The sequence below is a fragment of the Emys orbicularis genome, chromosome 2 (genome assembly GCF_028017835.1).
Source record: "Emys orbicularis isolate rEmyOrb1 chromosome 2, rEmyOrb1.hap1, whole genome shotgun sequence".
In the NCBI taxonomy this organism is placed as follows: domain Eukaryota; kingdom Metazoa; phylum Chordata; order Testudines; family Emydidae; genus Emys; species Emys orbicularis.
This window is the reverse complement of record NC_088684.1, coordinates 195927672-195948668: the sequence shown is the minus strand read 5'-3', so window position 1 is coordinate 195948668 and position 20997 is coordinate 195927672. Positions and strand designations below refer to the sequence as shown.

General features: G+C 43.5%; 1 protein-coding gene across 1 annotated transcript in view; it reads left to right on the top strand.

Moving 5' to 3' along the window:
* CNTNAP2 (contactin associated protein 2) overlaps positions 1-20997 on the top strand; it is a 1144465-nt gene that overhangs the window by 1032521 nt on the left and 90947 nt on the right. Inside the window, exon 21 of the mRNA XM_065398395.1 lies at positions 14223-14316. Within this exon, the coding sequence (XP_065254467.1) occupies positions 14223-14316 (94 nt within the window). The remainder of the gene's footprint in view (positions 1-14222; positions 14317-20997) is intronic.

Here is a 20997-nt window from a genome sequence, read left to right as displayed (position 1 = left end):
CAGTGGAACGCCACTTTTGGGCTCGGGAAACAAGCACTGAGTGGTGGGATCACATTGTCATGCACGTCTGGGATAACGAGCAGTGGCTGCAGAACTTTCGCATGAGGAAAGCCACATTCATGGGACTGTGTGATGAGCTCACCCCAGCCCTGCGGCACAAGGACACGAGAATGAGAGCTGCCCTGTCACTGGAGAAGCGTGTTGCGATTGCACTGTGCAAGCTGGCTACTCCAGACTGCTACCGATCGGTCGCTAACCAGTTTGGAGTGGGAAAGTCAACCGTTGGACTCGTGTTGATGGAAGTGTGCAGGGCCATTAATCGCATCCTGCTCTGAAAGACCATGACTCTAGGCAATGTGCGTGACATTGTGGATGGCTTTGCACAAATGGGCTTCCCTAACTGCGGAGGGGTGATAAATGGCACCATATTCCAATTCTGGCACCAGACCACGTAACCACCAAGTACATTAATCGGAAGGGGTATTTCTCTGTTGTTCTCCAGGCGCTTGTGGATCACCGTGGGCATTTCACAGACATTAACGCAGGCTGATCCGGAAAGGTGCATGACACACATATCTTTCGGAACACTGGCCTGTTCAGGAAGCTGCAAGCAGGGACTTTCTTCCCGGACTAGAAGATCACCATAGGGGAAGTCGAAATGCCCATTGTGATCCTGGGAGATCCTGCCTACCCCTTAATGCCGTGGCTTATGAAGCCATACATGGGGCACCTTGACAGCAGCAAAGAGTGGTTCAACAACAGGCTGAGCAAGTGCAGAATGACTGTTGAGTGTGCTTTTGGCCGTTTAAAGGCCCGCTGGTGCTGACTATTTGGGAGGCTGGACCGAATGAAGGGAAGGGTGAAAGCACTCAGGGCGGGACCGCTGTGGCTCAGCGCCTGGAGACTGAATTTGAACAGTCAGAGACCAGAGCTATTAGAGGGGCGCAGCGTAGGACCGTAAGGTTCAGGGATGCCTTGAGGCAACACTTTGAAGCTGAAAGCCACTAATATTTGTTGCTGTGCTCAGAAGTGCAGTGCTTGTAATGCTAGGAGGTGATTGTGATTGGTGCAGACAATGTACTATGAAGGTTTAAGAAAATTGCCTGTTGCTTTGCAGGGCTCTGTTTGCTTTCAATTAATAGAATAAAAATTGCTTTCAAACCAAAACAACTCTTTTATTAAAAAACAACAACTGGAGGGGAGGGAGAAACAAAAAAACACATCAGCATTGAGGGGGGTGGGGGAAGGGAGGGTCCCAGGAGGAGGTGGGGTCCCGGGACAGTTAAAGATTTGTGTATGTCCAGGTGTCCTATCCAACCTTCTCCTTTGGAGTACAGTGCAGCGGGTACTGTACTTCAGCTACTATTCACATATCTATCACTAACTGGCTGGCTCCCAGCAAGCACACATGAGCCACAAGACCCCCAAAATGGTGAGTAACCACAGGGGCAGGGGAAATCAGTGTTGCAGGACTGTACTGGACACTTGGCTCTTGGAGAGAGACAGCACTGTGGGGGAAGGGGGCGTTACAATCATTACTATCCCCACATTTTCCATAGGCTGTGTTCATTATGGAAGATATCTCACTGCTGAGGGTGAGCGGGGACTCAAGGGTGGGTCTTCTCAAGACTGCGACTTCCGCCCTGGCCCTTATGCAGCTTGCCTGTGTGCAGCAACGCCCAACCCCCGCCCCCATGATAGCAGAGTGGTGTGTGAAAGTCACCCTTAATGGGCCAAGAAACAAAGCAGCTCTGCCAACGAACCTACGGCAGCGGATTGCCCAGTATCTCCATGAGAATTTTGTGGAGATCTCTGAGGCAGATTCCCATGAAGTGAGGGAGTCAATCAACACCCTGTTCCGCCGCTCAGACTAGGCATGTTGTGGTACACGCATTATACAGTCACAAGCCTGCTTTCTGCAACCAACCTGCCCCCAACAACTCACTTCAACGATTCCCAAAATCAAAGTCACTTACCAGGGGCCTCTTCTCCTGTTTGCGCTTCGCCAAGCTCCGACAGCTGTGACTGGCTAGACTCCTCTGGGGTAGAGAAGAGCTCCTCACTGCATGCATCTCTGACCTCGGAGTCATCCTCTGCCTCTAGGTCCCCCTCCACATCCTCATCCAAGATTTCCTCCTCCTGGCTCGATCCACTCTCAACTGGCATGCAAGCCAACGAAGTATCCACAGTGGCCTTCGCAGTGGAGATGGGGTCGCCACCGAGTATCATGTCCAGCTCTTTGTAGAACCGGCAGGTCGTGGGCACAGCACCGGAATGGTGGTTTGCCTCCGGCGCCTTGTGATAGGCGTTCCGCAGCTCCTTCATTTTGACCTTGCACTGCAGTGTGTCCCAGTCATGGCCCCTTTCTGTCATGCATCGTGAAATCTGTCCGTGGGTATCATAATTCCTACGGCTGGAGCGCAGCTGGGACTGGACAGCCTCCTATCCCCAAATGTTGATGAGGTCCAGCAGCTCGGCATTGCTCCAAGTGGGGGATCGCCTGGTGCGTGGAGCAGGCATGGCCTTCAGGAAAGATGCGCTGAGACCACTGCACGCGTCACCGAACAAACAGGAAGGGAACATTCAAAATTCCCAAGGAATTTAAGGGGTGGGGCTCATGGTTGGTCACCTGAGGGCAGGGCAGTAGAGTTTAAACTTCTGAGCAGAGAGGCGAGAACAGCATTGTGGGACACTTTCCGGAGGCCAATCACAGCACTGGAATCGACCAGGGTGTCTACGCTGGCATCGTGATGCTGTACCCCCGGCGCAGAAAGCTCTACGCCTCTCATCGGGGTGTTTTTTTTACAGCGCTGCAACTGCGCAGTTTATGCGCACTAAATGGCTTGGCAGTGTGTACCCCTCGGGAGTTACAGCACAGAAAGCTGCTTTATTGTGCACAAACTTGCCAGTGTAGACAAGGCCTCAGTGTCCTAAGGCAGGTCACAATGTTTGGGTTCTCTTTGGCACAATACTGCTGCACCAAGTGGACTTGTATTCCTTTTATAAACCATTTTCCAGCCTGACTAGCAGATTGTTTACCTCTTTTTAAATGAGGCAGCTGGCTTGCCAGATGCAGTTTCTCAAGCTCTCACAGCGCTATAAAATGTCACTCTCATCAGTGCACCAACTCCAGTGCATGGGGTTTGTTTTTCTTGTGTTAACAGCAAGTTCATATTCAGAAGACCCGTCTCTCTGACTTACTGTAATAACCCTGTAGGGTACATTCAGTGTCCGAAATATTTAAATAATCTTCACTCTGACAATAAATCACTACTACTTATGTTCTGTGGAATTGTTTTATCACAGCTCTCAGGGGCATCACTTATGAATAAATAAAATAAAAGGTTCACTATTGAGCCCGTTCGTACTGCAGCTGATGCTATAAACATAAGTCTGTTGAATACTTGGATAGTAACTTATGTCTTTGTGCCGGTCAATCAGAACTTGATTAAAGTCTTTGACATAAATACATATAGGCTTAAAAACAAATGTTTAGTGTGAATGATTTTAATTGTTGGAATTATGGCCCTCATCGCTAATATAGGCATATTTAAACAAAGTAACAGGGACTCTGTCAAACAAGTTGTATATTACAATTTTCTCATTCAGTGACTGTGGATAAATCAACAGTTATTGCCTCATTAAACTACTGTATCCTGTTTGTAATACCACCATTTTCTCAGGAATTGTGTCCAGTGTTAACTGTTGGTCTAGGCTTCAAGAAAACTGTATTTAAAAAAAATTCATATAGGCAAACATTTGAACTTTTTTTCTTCTGCTTTTTGGATGATGTGGACAAAGTTTAAATTTGCTTATAAAAATTCTTGTGTCTCAGCTCTATTAAATGTCAACTACCAGTAGCCATGGCACATTTCCAAGGCTGCATAAGTTCACCTGTGGACAAGAAGAAGCTAAGTAAGACAAATTTGGAATATGTTATCCTAGTAAGTCAAGAGCTGGGCTGTAGGGCAAGTTTTATTTGTTCTGACTTCATTAAAGGTTATAATACTTCAGTAGGGTATTTTCCAGATCATAAACAACAGAACAGTCTCGATATATGTAATCTGGCGCGGACTCACCCCTGCGGCGCCTCCTGCTGGTCATCTCGGGAATTAGCTCACCAGTCATCGGAGCGCCCTCTGCAGGCCAGGTGTCCCGCCTGTCGTTGGCCCCCGTGTCCCTCCCGGACCCCAGTGCCCCTTTCTCTGGGGTGCTGCCCCTCTGGCAGTAACCCCTCAGCCTCAGGGTTGCCCCACCCAGGGGAACCCCCACCCCCTATCCCCAGTTGCCTCAATGTAAGGCTACTGCCAGTCACCAACTAGCCCCACTCCCTGGGGCAGACTGCAGTGTATGCCACTCATCACTGGCAAGGGGGATTTGGCCTGCTGCCTTCTTCCACCCTCAGTACCTCTATGGGCCTAGAACCCAGCCCTACAGCCTGGGGAGTCACCAGCCTGGAGCTCCCCTGCTCCTCTGGCTTTTCCCCAGCCCTGCCTCACTCCCAGGTACGTCTCAACCAGCAGCCAGGCCTGTCTCCCTCCACAGCTAGAGGTAGGGTGACCAGATGTCCCGATTTTATAGGGACAGTCCCGATATTTGGGGCTTTTTCTTATATAGGCTCCTATGACCCCCCACCCCCGTCCCGATTTTTCACACTTGCTATCTAGTCACCCTAGCTAGAGGAGAGACTGCTCAGCTTCTGGCTGCCCTGGCCTTCTTATAAGGCCGAGTTGCTCTGTTTGAGGCATGGCCCCAGCTGCAGCCACTTCCACCAATCAGCTGGGGTTTTGCTCCTTTCCCCAGCCCCAGCCCTGCAGGGCTTTTCCAACCCCTTCAGGGCTGGAGCGGGTGTTCACCCCGCTACAATCTAATATCAAGTTTTTGGTGATGAAATGGTGTTTAGAGTTATTCACACATCAATAAAGCCTCTTTAAAAAAAAAAAAGTCCACGAAAAAATCTCCCTATGCTTAGGGCCTGATCCAAAGTCCATTGAAGTCAATGAGAGTTTTTCTGTTGATTTCATTGGACTTTGGATTATGCCCTTATAGAGCCGTGAATGAAAAGAATTTCTGCCTTAGGGCTAGACTCATACTTTCTCCCTCTGGCTTCCCATGCAGTGCCCCAAAATCAAGATTCCAAATGAGGATGGAATCTGGACAATACACTGTTCTGTTATAGCTTCCTATTATACTTGTTTTTCCTGTTGTGCTATATAAGAGCTATTAAGTTTGTTACACAGGAAATAAAAATGGGATGTATTTTAATATTAAATAGAATAATACCCAAAGGAACACAGCAAAATATAATGTTAATGATCAGTTTCCTTATTGGGATATATTTGTAGATTCTCAGCAGGTCTCCAAACCTCCATGCCTTCTTTTAAAGCCATTTCCATGAATGTATTATGTACCCAAGGGCTATGTACCACCCAGCCCAACAAATTTCTACAGGAACACGTTCACCATCCTATACAAGCTTCATGAAATATATGAACGTTGTTCGAAAGTAATATCAGTGTCTGGCATTAAATCTAACATACTCCCATCTACAGTTTGCAAACTGAGACTGTTTTCTAAATGTTCTTATATTAAAATATTTTTCTTCTCTTGGGCCTATATTTTGAAGCTTAAATTTTCCAGATGCATTAAATAACCATTTGCAAGTGGTCCATACTCTTGTATTTCTGAAACCATGGAGTCTGGTATCTGAAACCCACCTCACAATGAACTGTTCTTTTACACCCATCCACATACACTCAAATCTCACTCAGAACAAGCCATTCTTCTTTCAGGCCAACAGTCAAAACATGCCATATGTTTGGAACACTGGAAACCCTGGTTCCGGTCTCACCAAAGGTTTATCTTTTTCTATAAAACTATTATTTTACCTCTGGAAGCCTGAGGGCTATACCTCTGGTCTTGCAAAGGGTTATGCGTAAGAGTCTTCCATGGGATTCCACTTCCTCAGATGGAAGTATCAAAGCCTATGCCAGGGACATCGGCACTCATGCTCAGGCTACAAAATTCAAGGATGACTGGCAATTCTCTCTTCTTAGGCTGGAGGGGACTTGAAGCATGATGGAGAGAATGTACTCAGGGAAATAGTGTGAAACGTTCTTGGAACACACCCTGGTAAAGACAGGACTTTCTTATAAGTAGTGATTGATGATTCAATTCAAATGAAGTGAACGCAAGCCTGAGCCTTCACCAAATGCTTGAACTGAACCCAATGTATTTTTTTTTCTTTTTGCAATTTAAAGAAGTTTAGTAAACTGGGTGTGGCTCTGCATTTCCCAATTTAATCAAAAACAGGAAGTAGAAAGACCAAAATCCCATGAGAAAAACAATGAAGCATTAGTTTATGACTGAGCTGAAATCAGAAGGACTGGAAAATTTGCAAAAAAGTCCATATCCCTCTTAACTAAATGGGAGAGTCAAATATTAATATCCTGAAATTCAGGGGCCATAGGGACCTTCTCTCCTCATTGGCACATGTGTGACTCCCATTGAACTCAATAGAAAAAAAATAAATCAATAGAAATCTTTCCTATACATCCCAGGACAGAATTTAGCCCTAAGGTTGTATTGCTTTTATAAAACCTGAAGCTGTAACTATTTGCACTCCTTAGACTTGCTGCTGCTAAGCTGAACTATGCATTATCGCAGACAAATCTTTTTCTTCCCACCCCCTCCACCCCCCGCCACTTGTCAGTCAACTAGCAAAGTCTCAAAGCTTTACACATATTAGAGCAGCGGTTGTCAACTTTTTTTCATTTGTGGACCCCTACATTTTTCAAATAGAGGTGCGGACCCCTTTGGGAATCTTAGACATAGTCTGCGGAACCCCAGGGGTCTGCGGACCACATGTTAAAAACCACTGTTCTGTGGTAACAACCAACTTTCACAGACCCCTTACACACAGCCTGGTTCTGAAAAGCTTTCATTCTCCAGATCACCAAGAAGGACTCTACAGACCATAATTTGTAAACCTTTCATCAACTCATTGCCTTATTTTGGTATTTTTTCCACCCTGACAGGATAAATGTCCCTTATGGCGTCCCATATTCTGCCAGTTGATCAATCTCTCTTATCTGATCCCAAAGCAAGATTAATTTTCAGGTTTTTGAAGGAATTAAAACCCCTAAGAGAAAAAGATGAAATAAGAAAGATTTTTGAAGTATGAGTCCTATTTCCTAAACCTAATACAAGTGGAATCTCAACCCATTTCTCTTCATGTTGAACAAATGGCAATGAACTATATGTATAACAAAATGCTGAAATGAAGCCTTCCAGAGAGCGGAGGTTGGTTGCTAACCTTCTTTGTATATCATGAGACACAGCCAGTGGTTCTCTGGGAGGGGAATATTTTATTGTAATATTGGTATTTATTATAAACTCTAGATGTCAACATTATATACATTCAATGATGCTTCATTTTGAAGGTTTTCATCTCCAGCAAACATTAATCATTTTTGTATTAAGGGCTATCTGTCTCAGTCTACCCAAATGTGTACGAAGAAGCGACTTCTGTTACTAAGGGAAGTCTACACTTTCCGTGACATGTAGAATACAGACACTACCCTTCCAACTAGCACTGGTATAAATAGCACTGTAGATGGTGAGGCACAGCTTAGGTGAGTAGAGGTCATGCCTAAACACCTAAACCTCCAGAGTATGTACCTTACACAGCTCTCTACACAGCTCCCATGTCAACACTGCTATTTTTTAGCAGTATAGTGTCCTGCTGCCTCCTCATTGCAGAGAAACGTTCCCCACTGCCAGAGGCTTTCATTGCAGTGGGGAAAAAGCTCCGGCAGCTCCCTCCACTGGAGCCTTTTCATGCCACAAAGGCTCCAGCAGTGGGGAGCTGCCGAGCCTTTCACTGTCTTTCACTGTGGCACGTAGCTACCTGTACCTTACACACCACTGCAAATGTAGATAAGGTCTAAGAGTTAGGCCAAGATTTTCAAATGATGTTGGATGACTCAGTGTTTGAAACACCTCAGAGGAGTTGCACTTCTAGAATGTGCTGAGCGCTCACCCTCTAGAAATCAGGCTCCATTAAAAGGGCTCAAGCAGTATGAAAAAAATGAGCCACCCAAAATCAATGGGTCACTTTTGAAAAACTTGGCATTCATTTATATATGTTTTCAAAATTCTTCCTTAAGATCATGTCACAAAACACTGGCTCTCACCTGATACACTGTATGCAGAAAGATAATTTATATAATATATTTCATATAATAAAAGCATATGTGTTTCTCTGTCTGTGAGCTCATTATATTGGCATAATGCTATTGTGACTAAATGCCCAGCAAAAGTGACAAAATATTCTCAGAAATAAGGTTAAAAGCCTAAAAATCAATGTATAAAATAAACATAACCAGAAATAGATACATATTTTACATTATATGACAGTACATATTGGACAAATTAATGTCCCATTAACGTTGTCTTTGAGCACAAGGGGTCACACTCTTTAATTTTAATAACCTGGCATTAAATAATCTATTATTGCTTCTGTTAACATTTGACATAAAGTTCATCAATTAAACATAGGGAAAAAGAGCCCACAATGATCTGAAATTACCATAATGTTATTTCAGTTGATGGTGGTCAAGGTAAAGAATTAATTTAAGACAAAACAGGGACCTGTTTTCACATTAGTGCTCCTGTTACATTTTGAGACCAACTTTTAGAAACATACCTAATTATTAAGCCTTCATCTGAGCTTGCATATTTTCCACATATTGGGCCAGAACCTCAGCTGCTGTAAATCAGTGTAGCTCCATTGACTTCAGTGGTGCTACAGCAGTTTACATGAGCTAAGGATCTAGTCAATTTTTTTAAGGGGATGGGGGAAACCTTGTGTGTTTAATTTTTAACTGCGATGCATCTTATGCTGATTGCATTTCCAATTTAAATCAATGTGAAAAGCTTTTATTATAAGTGAATGCAGTTAATCCCTTTGGAAGAAGACTATAATAGCCTAAGCAGTAGTTCTTAAATCAGCATATAGCCCTGGAGAAGAAAATTTGGAGTCTTACTTAAAACAAATAATAATTACATCTATATAGCAAATTTCATCTGAATATCTAATGCAAATGTTAATTAAGCTTCACTACATTCCTGTTTGTTCCATATCCATTTTGCATACGGGCAAACTGAGCCACACAGAGTTCAAGGATTTACTGAGAGTCACAGAGCAAGTTTCTAGGTTCAGTTGCATACAGTCACGTATCCAGTACTTGAGCCTGCTCTCATTGAATCCAATGGCAAAACCCCATTACCTTCAGAAGTGCAAGATCAGGCCTTAAATTGGTGGTAGAGCCATTATTGAACAGTCGTCTACTCACTAGACCATAATGAAAAAATGTGGCTGTGAAATTCTAATGCTGGGCCAAATCTTGATGTGCTCACTCAGTTTTTCCTCAGGCCTCACTCAGGCAAAGTTTTCATAGCAGTCAATGGGAATTCTACTGGAATAAGAACTGATTAAAAACCGAGTAAGGACTTCTGGGTTTGGACTGGTTGTTGTGAAATGCGCCAACACCACTCTGAATACTCACAGGTATTTGGTAGGAAGCAGTCATGTATCTGGATATATTCAAGATAATTTTGTGATTAAAGCACTGTGTTGGAGTCAGGATACCTGGGTTCTACTTTTGGCTCTGCCGTGAAAGATAGCAATAACACATTGTCCAAGAAAAGATGACATTATTACAGTTAACATCAGAAGAAGATATAGAGAGCCTCTTCTCCTCTATCCTGAATAAGTAGGAGGGAAGGACCTCTACATAGGGCTCAGGAGAGCATTAGGTAGTGACCCTGGCCTCTGCCAGCCCCAAGGGGATATGGTCTACCTAAAAGATTAGTTTACACTGCATTCTACTTCATGTGCGAGCCAGGTGTGCTCATTGCTTTTTTGTGAAAGACCAGTAAAGTGCACCAGCAGCAAGCATGAGTTACATTATCAAAGTGAGTAGTTATCTAAAAGAAATGGAATTTTATTGAACTTCTCCCTAAACAACAGCAATGTCAGATAAAGTCAGCCTTGTTGGCTTGATGTGACTTGAGAACTGAAGCTGAACGTTTTCTACCAGTTTGGTTTGTACTGTGTGCACAATCTTGCTGTGTATTTATATTCAGCTCAAATGAAATTAATTATTTTTAAAAGAAAAGAAGCTGTAATGAAAACTCAGAAAGATAATCAAGAAACTATAATTTAACACATATTCATGATGCCATCCTATGTATATGCAAAAGATTTATTTTGTATTCATTAAATAATGCAATATCCTTTTCAAATACCATGTAATAGTAATAATGCCTTTTCTGTTATGAGTCTTGATCTACATTAGACTGAGATAATTGCAGTATTTCTTATGATGATTGCAAGCAGTTTAGTTCTAGCAGCTGATACCTGAACAGCCACTGGATGGCAGTAGAGCATGAGATTTAGAAAGAATCCAGTCCTTCCAAGCGCCTGTGTTCCTTCAGTCACTGATCTATAAATGTCCTGGATTAGATTCTTCTAAAATTGTGTTTTCTTTTATAAGATTGTTTGAATAGAACACAGACAAATAATAAAAATAAGAGAAAAGAAATCTCACCACTGACCTCCCTTTGATTCCTTAAGCACCATATATACTATTTCCCCACTAGCTAAACAATATTCCCCTTAATTCATAGTGTCAAAACTGGGGAAGGGCATAACTCACAGATTTTGGGTCTGGATGCAGACCAGAACTTCCCCAAGGGGTTCAAGAGCAGGTATAGTGGTCTGATTTCATGTATAATCAGAAATCTTTTCCTTCTTCCTGCACCCAGGGAAGAATCATAAAATCTCATTTCTCTGGATTTAAAGTGAAGGTTCATTCTAACCATATATTTCAGTCATTTTCCCATATTCCCTTTTTTGGGGGGGAAGTAAAGGGGGATTTAAATAAGTTGAGTTGAGCTTTGGTCAGGGCCGGCTCCAGCATTTCTGCCGCCCCAAGCAAAAAAAAAAAAAAAGCCGCGATCGCAATCGCGACCAGCGCCGGCAATTGGGGGGGGGGAAAAGCCGCGATCGGTGGCGGCAGTTCGGCGGCAGGTCCTTCACTCCTAGAGGGAGTAAGGGACCTGCCGCCCCCAAATTGCCGCACATGCCGCCCCTCTCCCTTGGCCGCCCCAAGCACCTGCTTGTTAAGCTGGTGCCTGGAGCCGGCCCTGGCTTTGGTGAGGAGATCCATGAAGATATCTGAAACTTGCACTTTTGGACTTCTTCACCTACTTTTTCAGTTTTTACTTAAATTTGAACATTTCCATGCAGATACCAACAGCAAAATTTCACCAGCTCAAAGTACATGGCATGGGCTCAATTGTAGGTTTGCTACTAACTCCATGCATTGAGCAGACTGCGAAACAGATTATGTTTCAGAGACTCACAATCTGCCTCTTGGTTTCCCCCATCCCTGGCACAGCATATCTCCCCCAAACACTGGCACAGCTGTACTGTCCAGCACGCTGGATGGAAGAGGCAGAGCCAAGGTTTGGGTTTCTCCTAATCCCCACCTCCCTGCATGAGAGAGAGAGTAGAATCTCCCTCCCACACTGTTCCCCATGATACAGGTAGCTGGTGCAGGGATGTGAGGGGAATTCCTCACTCCCCTGCATTCTGTTCTAGGCAACATAGCCATGCCACGTATAATTGAGGTTGTCTGATACGTCCCATTACAAAACCTTGTAACTTTGCCAAACTTAAACTGTTCTGGGAGAAATTTCCCATGCCAGGTGTCAGCCTCGGGTAATTTTTGTGGTAGTTTCAGCTAAAAGGGTTAGAGAGAAGTATGTTATTTTGCCTGTGTTGAAAATATTCTCACAGCCATTTCATTGAGAAGCTATAATGAACCCATGCTTCATCATGTTTTGCTTTGGTAGGGTTTTGGGTGGGAAGGATGTTGTTTTGTTTTAAATGTACACTCTACAGTGTGTTTATATTAAAGAAGACCAGGTCAAAGAAGTATGCCTGGCACTTGGAGCGGAAGGTAGTGAGGTTTGTGATGGTCCATAGTTCCTGTGGGAGTTCAGTCCACAGTTTGGGACTGGCCCCCAAGAGAGTTCCGTGGTGCCGGAGGAGCAGAGTTGGTGAACACAGCCTTCATCCCAGAGCATGATGCAGCCTTTTAGGTATGCTGGGCCCAGCTTATTGAGCACCTTGAAGATAAGGACCAAGATGTTGAACTGGACTCGATATTCTATGGGAAGGCAGCATATATAGCATAGGACCAGTCTGATGTGCTAGCAGTAGTCCATGTTGCTGAGGAGATGCACTGCAGCATGCATATGCAGAACAGGCCGTACTCTGACCCTATATAACAAAATAGAGATTTGCCTTGGATTCATCAAGGGGTTGATTCTTCTACACATGGAATTCACACTAAAGTCAAAAGGAGTTTCACCATGCAACGGGCTGGCAGGATTGGTGCCTAACATTTTTTGATAAAGATACTCACACTGAATCATAATTTAATTTCACTTTTCTTTCCAGGTACATTATCCAGCCATAATTAGCTCTATGGAGCAAGGATTATGTTTTTGTTATATGTTTGTACAGTTACTAGCACAACAGGGTCCATGACTGGTGCTCTTAGGTGCTCCCACAGTACAAATAAATATAATAGGTGTCCTAGTGATCTCAGATGTATAGATCCAACAGCTAGAATTCTGTGCTACAGTAAAAAGAAATATTTAAACAGTGCTCTTCCTTGATGGATGATGGAGATGGCAGAGTTCAAAGGAAATGTTAGCCAATTTCAAAATAAAGTTCAGTGCTTCTGGGCCTGATTATCTTCCCACTGATAGTGGTTTTACTTCAGTGGAATTGTCCCTGATTTACAGAAGCACAAGTCAGAGGAAAACCAGGAAAATTAGTTCTATTCTGGTTTCACACACAGATGAGCGTGATTCTCCTCCCACACGAGAATGAATCAGAAACAATTCTCTTGAAGTCAGTGGTGTTAGACTAATGTAAAACCAGTTGTGAGAGACTGAAAAATCAGACCTTGGGTAATTATTTCAACAAGCTGTTCCTGGCATACCTCTGTCAAATCTTTGTTAGTTCAGTAACCAGGTGACTATGATGATGACAACACTGAGTGCAGCACTGTTTTGGATTTCTAACTCAGATTTAAGCCATTACCATTTGTCTCCTGAAAGAAGAGGGGTTTATTTTTCTCACCTGCTGCACATGTAACTCACATTAATGTTAATGGAAAGTATGCAAGTGATGCTAGATGCCAGATTCCCTTTTACCATGGAAACTGATATCAAGTACATAATTTAATATGTGCTTGTTGGCACCTGCTGTGGTTTATGTCGCAATCCAGTTTTATTTTTAACTCTTTGTCTTCACCTGCTTATAACTCTGGAAAAAAACCACCTTCTCTTAAACTGAAATTTTACATGCCCCATCTCAGCTGAAAGGTGAACTTTTTCTTCTTGCAAGTCTGAGGAAATCTGTTCAGCCATTTTTGATTTATGTGAGACTATAAACAAATTGTAATTTGCCTAAGGTAAGAAAATACTGCTATAATCTTTTCCATAAGATAACTCAAAAATGACTGAACGTTAAGACTTTAACCTAGTGTGTACATCCATGACTAAGCTTTAAAGAATTGGTGAATAGTAAAGTTATGTGCAATTGAAAAGCATTTCTGAACGTACTCACAGAGGTTTTTCTACAGGTCTTAGGACATCACCAATGCACTTTTTTCCTTCCCAGTTTAATAAGCACAAGAGCTTCTGCTCTTAGGCTATTGCTTGGACAGTTTGCATAAGGAAGCTAGAGAAGTTAGTTACCAGTAATTGTAGTTCTTTGAGAGTATTGCCTGTGTATAGTCACACTTGTGGAAATAACTGTGCTTGCATGAGCTCAGAATCTTCTAGAAAGCAGTGTCCCCTGGGGCCATTCACACACCTCCCATTTTAATTCTTTGTGCAGGAGTATCCTGAATTACCCTTCATTTACTTCTGACCACTGAAGGTGCAATGAATTCCTTGTAAAACAGTGGCTTGACCTTGGCTCTCAAGGGTACTGTCACTGTTATCACAGATAAAACAAGAGCATCCAGAAACAGAGATCTAAATGGCGCTATAATCTCCACAAGGAAGACCTGATTCACGAACAGTGTAACAGGGTACGGTTCTAAAAGTCTCCTCTTGTTTTTTACTTTCCCCAGCTTGATCATTATCCTCCAGCAAGTTACAGCCTGCCAACAGCTTCTGACACTCAGTTCAACTCCCCAAAGGCGCTCTTCCTGGGAAAAGTTATAGGTGAGATTACGTTTTAATAATTTATTTTTATTAGACATTTTCAGAGAGAAAAAAAATATATATAAGCACATGAGATTGTGATGTTCATAGTGTCTGCAGTAAGGCACCCATTGGACATCTCATTTTTTACTAGGTTCTTAACCTTTACTGCAGCCTACACCCCTTTGGTTCTCAAAATATGTTCTCACACCCCTTATCAAAAATCGTTGAAGTAGGTCAGTTCTTTAAACCTAGATATATTTTTGTTTGTATATTACAGTAATCATTAAAAAATGTATAATGTTAATAAATACATAGGTTTGATTAAACAAAGTAGTTGTACTTATGTGCCTGTGCTTAATTTGTGTTTTCGATGATTTACCTTCTAACAAAATCTGGCATGTCTCGCATCCCCAGAAAGGGCATCTCGCACCCCCAGGGGGTGCGTGCACCCCAGGTTAAGAACCACTGTAACTAGTAACTAGAGAGACAGTGATGTTTTGGTTAAGTGGGATATACATCAGGCAGGGATACTACGTTGTTATTGCAAAGGACAAGGGGACACATAGATAAACCAGGGATAAAGTAGGCTATGGCTAATATATACAGAATGTAGATCATATATAAAGTTCCAGGGAACGTCATTTGAGACAGTACAATTGCACAGTTTCTGTCACCATTCAGATTTGCTGGGGGGGCAGGAGCAATAGGTCTGGTGCTGCTTTGCAGTGAAGTATGGGAAATATTTAGGAAATTTGGAGCAGTATCGTTTATTGTGAACTCATTGCCCACACTTTTATGGCTCATTTTCAGAGGTAGTAGGTACCCACAAATGTCACAGAACTCAATGGGAGTTTCAGGTGCTCAGCACCTTTTGAAATTCAAGCGATTACTTTCTGTAAACCTTTACTTAGCCACAATAGTTTGGATTACAGTGGAGAGTCTGACTCAAAACATCATTAACTTATGTTTTCTTTCTGCAACACCATAATTTAAATGGTAACTTGTGAGCCACATGGAATGTAACTGCCCCACAAACAGAACCTGTATGTAAGCTTCCTGTGTGTACCATACCTGAAACGATTGTATCACTACCATATTTCCAGCCTGTTCTTCTGTCAAGGTGATATAAGGAAGGCCCTATAAAAGTTAGATCTTACATTGTTTGGGGACCAAATGAGATGTGAGGGGGAAAGGACTTTTGAAGAGGAAAGGAAATCAACTACAGAAGTTTGTAATGACATATTTTTTCCATCTGCTTCATTTTTAGTCTAGTTTACCTTATTTTGTGATTTTCTGTGAAGCTGGATGTCAGTGTAAGGTTCTCTTTGGTTTAAATCAAGCGAATCTAGGCTAACATTGGAGAACATCCAGAACTCAGGTTTTATTAATTCTTCTGCTTTTAGGCTCAGTAAAACAGAATAAAAATGTATAGTCAGAATAACTGTAAGTTGTGAAATGGGACACGAACAATGATTTTGGTGCTCAGCCACATGAATGCAATATGTTACAGTAGAATATCTAGTCTCATCTTGCTGACAATATGGAACTTGAGTGACTTTACTGCTCTCTGAATATTTCCATCTTATAGAGCTGAATTACAGCACACAGGACATTCTGAAATTTAGAGCTCCTAGTGCCCATTCTACTGGACAAATCCTAGGTCCATTTAATCATCAGTAGAATAGGCCCAGGATGCAGGAGATGAGGTGTAGTCACTCAGCAGCTGTAATCTTGGAGTAGCTCAGGGCTTGCCTACACTGGCAAGTAAAGCAGCTTTTTGCGCTCAAACTGCAGCCGTGTACACACTGCCAAGCCACTTTGTGCGCAGAAACTCCTCAGTTGCAACGCTGCAAAAAAACCACCTCGACGAGAGTCGTAAGGCTATTTGCACAGAGGCTCCAGCGCTCTATTGCCAGTGTAGACTCTTGATTGTTTTCTGCGCTCTAATTGGCCTCCGGAGCTGTCCCATAATGCTTCAAGTGCCTGCTCTGCTCATTGTTTTGAACTCAGCTGCCCTGGAGACATGTGCTCCTCCCCTTTCAAAGCACCGTTTCTGACAGCCGTTGCATGCTGTGCCGATCTGCTCCGGGACACAAAGCAAACCATTAATGTGGAATGCTCGTGCTGTTGAACCCAGGTGTGTGTGTGTGAAAGAGAGAGAGAGAGAGATTGCTGTGCAGCGAGCCCAGGGAGGGAGGTGGGGGCTGCTGTCAGGGTTTCCCCCTTCCCCCTGCCTCAGGGCTGGTTGCTTCCTGCCACTGTCTGAACTTACAAAACAGCAGGATGACACACTCTCTCTGTCCCCCAAAACACACTATCTCTCTTCCCAGCTCCATACACACACACACTCCCTGTCACACACTCTTCCCCCCCCCTCCCCCCAGACACACACACACACACTTCAGTTGAAAAGCAGCTGGCAATGTAGTAGGATGCCCATGGAACAATGGGATTGGGAAACCTGCATCGTGTGATGCTGTGCCTGCCCCATGAGGCATTGCAAACCCTTCCCAAAGCACCCTGCGGCCAGTTGCACAGTGGGATAGCTACCATAATGCACTGCTGTCTTTGCCATTGCAAGAGCTGTTAATGTGGATACAAGGACACAAGGAGCACAGTGTGGACACGCAACAGCGGTTTAATTCCAGCATTTTAATAAAAGTGGTATCACTTGTGGCGCAGAAACTTGCCAGTGTAGACATACCCTTAGATAGGGTGGCTGGGAGCTCATCTCCTCTCCCCAAACATGCCCTGTGGAGGTTCTGCTAACAACAAACTAACAAAAACCAGTGCCTGATAAAATATATATATTTTGAAAGATAATGTTTGGATCACCCGAGGGGAATTCCTGGCCTCCGCACTCCACCCTGATTGCTTCATGTGAGTGGTTTGTTGCCACAACAGCTCCATTGTGTCTCTGACACAATCGCCAGACATGTCAGCTGTCCAGGCTGCTCAGATTTAGAAAATCATCAGACTATGGTGGTGCTGCCTCCACAATGCATTCTTCTAAAGCCTGACTCTAGTCCTCAGAAGTTGGATGGATGAGGAAGCCTTATGTGGCCCCAGGGGTGTACATCCTCATTACATATGGGAAAAGCTTGGGGAGAAAGTGAAAGAAGATATGACAGAGAAAATATACGTACTGGAGTATCATAGAGAAACCATTATAGGGAAAAAGAAGATAAGGCAGCAGAGGGAGAGAAAAGTTAGGACACTAAACATTACAAGAAGAGATGTACCATACTCTATGGGGGAGGGGGTGAAGAGGGAAAATTGAATTGAAGCCAGGAAGAGAAAGGAAGCAAGAAACATTATGTGTAGGTTACATTTTTAAGAGTATTAAATGGAAAGTTGATTGGCGGTACCCAATAAACAGGACATACTCTTATATCTTTAAATTGCAGGGTCTGGGGAGGCGGGCAGGATTAGATAGCATTATAACACTTTTCACCCTACTTAGTGGTGTTAGTCCTGGGCTGATGAATGGTGGGTAGATTTTCCAAGCCCTGAAACTAGCTTGGAGACCAGCCAGCTCTATCCCACAGATGCCACCGGGTCAGTATTATTTCCTTTGTCATGTTTTAGTGCTGTCCTCCTTAGGTTTTTTCTTAGCGTTCCTCAAAAACAAACTGCAAGAATTGAACAGGTTATGAAGCTTTTTGCATCTAGGTCACTTGCCTGAATCCAGCTTCTGTTGGCAGGGACTGAAAATCATCACCACCACCTCACAACTGTTTGATCTATATGAAAAGAGATATTGACTTAGCCTGGTTTCTAGGTACCTACGTCACAAAAATCACCTCCACATTTGACTCCTTGCAAGTAATAATAGAGGCTTCAAGGTCTGGATGGACATACGTTACTACCCTCTAACTCCTGCATGTGTTCCATCCAACTCAGAGTTGAGGCACATTACCGGGACAGTGTGAGGAAGCCTACATTCCACCTGTCCATGATGTTCCTGCTATGTAGCTACATAGAAGAGATCAGTCTGCAGTAATGTCATTACATTTGATATTTTTCAAAATAACTCAACTTGACCCTATCTTTTTTTGCTCTTCTTAACAGAGTACATCAAGTCTAGTTTGCCTAATTTGGTTTATGTGTCAAGGAAAGTGCATAATATCTGTGAGTGGTTCTAATTTGGATTCCTTCTTCTTTTCAAATTTGACAGGCTAAAAACATGGAATTAAATTGAGTTCCAAAATGATGAGTTGGCTCTCTGTAAGATGTACAGACTAGTAAACATAATACAGATAACATCCACCATATAGATGTATGTGGTGAAGTCGCAGATTTTCCTTCTCGGGTGCATTCAGGGCATAATGAAGTCAGCACAAACACTGGTTAAATCAGTAGAGTGAGAGAAAATGTTAAAGGATAGGAATAGGCAGGGTGCCTTGGAAAGGTATTGGGGTCAGCTGGAATATATATGGTCTATGTTTTCATATGCTATTATGAAAATCAAAAACAGTTTCCATGTTTTTTGAAATGTTATGTATCATCCGTCATTATAAATTATATTGTGTGTGTTGCTTTGCATCCTTTGATTGATGTTATTGCTTTGCCTTTTTAGTGTTTTAAGTTTATTTTTTAGCCATTAGGAATGTGATTCTTACGCTTTCTTTGCTTATTCTGTTTAGATTGACTGTCTCTTCAAAGTGGGACATTTTATTAAATAAAAGAATATCAGTGCCAGAGAAACAAAAAGAATTTACTGTGCATAACAAAGCAAAACAAAAATCTCTGGAGAGACCCTGACTCACTGGTATAATTGTTGCACCACTGCCAGTTGCCATTGATCAGATTGAATGACAACTGCCAGGGGGAATGCTGAGTGAGGGGAGTGGAGGTCAAGGTTAACATTGTTACGTGTGTTCAGCACAGTTTGAAGGGCACTCTACTGGCAGAATCTAGTGCGTTTAAAGATCCTAATTGCTACATTATCCTGGCTAGAAGCAGTTCCAGTGAATCTGGAGGGAGTCTCACCTAGCAGAGGTGTGTATACAAAGGTGATTATCTATACATCATCATATGTACAGTTTGTAATGTCCTATATTCCATCTAGGAAAAGGGGTATATTTGAGAGGCGGAGTGCTTGATTTTTGTTTTTGTTTTGTTTTTAATCGATGATGCTCAGTCTTAATTATCTCTGTTCTGTTAGATTTGATGCTTTCTTGTCTTGAAAGGTGAACATGAGGCTATATTTACAAAGCCAGCTTGTGCTTTTGTGGAGAATTTTGGAACCATCCTGCTGAGAAACAGTTCTACCTGTCTTTTTTTTTTTTTCCTTCTCTTTTTTTTTTACTACCTTTATTTGCAGATGTAGCAGGGTGGTTACCCGCTCCTGCCCTGAGGGGTTTAAAGACAGCCCTGAGGGAGGGCTGTTGGAAGGGAAAAAGCTGCTAGGCTGATTGAGGAAGTAGCCGCAGCTGGGCCATGCCCCAATCAGGCCTCACCTGGCCCTATATAAGAGGCTGGGAGCCAGGAGCTCAACAGTCTCTCTCTAGCTGTGGAGGGAGATGGGCCTGGCTGCAGGGAGCTAGAGATAGAGTACCTGAGTGGAGCAGGGCTGGGGAAAGGCTGAGGAGCTGGGGAGCTCCAGCCTGGAAAGTCCCAGGCTGCGGCCTAGCAGAAGGCCAAGGGGTACTGGGGGTTGCAGAGGGCAGCCCAGGGGTAGGCCAGGGCAGCAGGTCCAAACCCAACCTTGCTGGTGATGAGTAGGCTGATACTGCAGTCTGCCCCAGGGCGTGGGGCCAGACGATGACTAGCAGTAGCCTATGACTGAGGCAAGGTGGGGATAGTGGGTGGCAGTTCCCTGGGGAGGGGAGACCCTGAGAGAAAGGGGTTACTGTCGGGACAGCACCCCAGATAACGGGCACTGGGTCCTAGAGGGACATGGGGGCCAAGAGGCAGTGGGACACCGGCCTGCAGAGAGTGTTTCGGAGCTGGGATGAGCTAATTCCCATGGACGACCAGCAGGAGACGCCGCAGGGGTGAGTCCGCACCGCTACAGTAGAGAAACAACATATCCTGCCAGCTTTTCTTCCTGTGACCATGTCACAGTTCAGGGCAACTGAACCTGTGCTTCCCTGTAGTGGTTCAGCAGGAATACCCACACTCAGGCTTCTGGCTTCTAAGACTTTGCCTTTCTTGGATGGAGACCTGCATCTCTCTCCCTCCTGACTGGGGTATTTCTAGGCTGAATGGTTCTCTACTTTCACTGTGTTATTCCTAGCAAAAGACAGTCTGCCTAAGCTTCCTGCTTCACTTCCCTCCTCAGAAATGGTGCACAGTGTAATTGCTACACTTATAAGTTAGCACACAGCACTTCCTTTACAACATATTGTATTTGTAAGATAAAAGCATTACAGAGAAAATATTAAAAACAATAGAAGAACCGACACACATGCTAATAAGCTTACCAGAGATCACCCCAACTCCGACATGAGCTCTGGCAGGTGATTAGGGCTTCAGAACCCACACGGGGTCTATTCTATGGTGACAAGTTCATAACAGCCTCAGATTCGAACTAGCACTTGGTCTCATGGGGCCTCAGTAGTCAACGCCTTCCAACTTTTCCTGAAGTATTGGAGCCCTCCATGGACCAGAAGTCCTGTTAGCTTGCTGGATTAGGAGGAAGGCCCTGTGCTTATTTAAAACCAAGCTGTTTATCCAAAAATCCTTCCTTTGTCC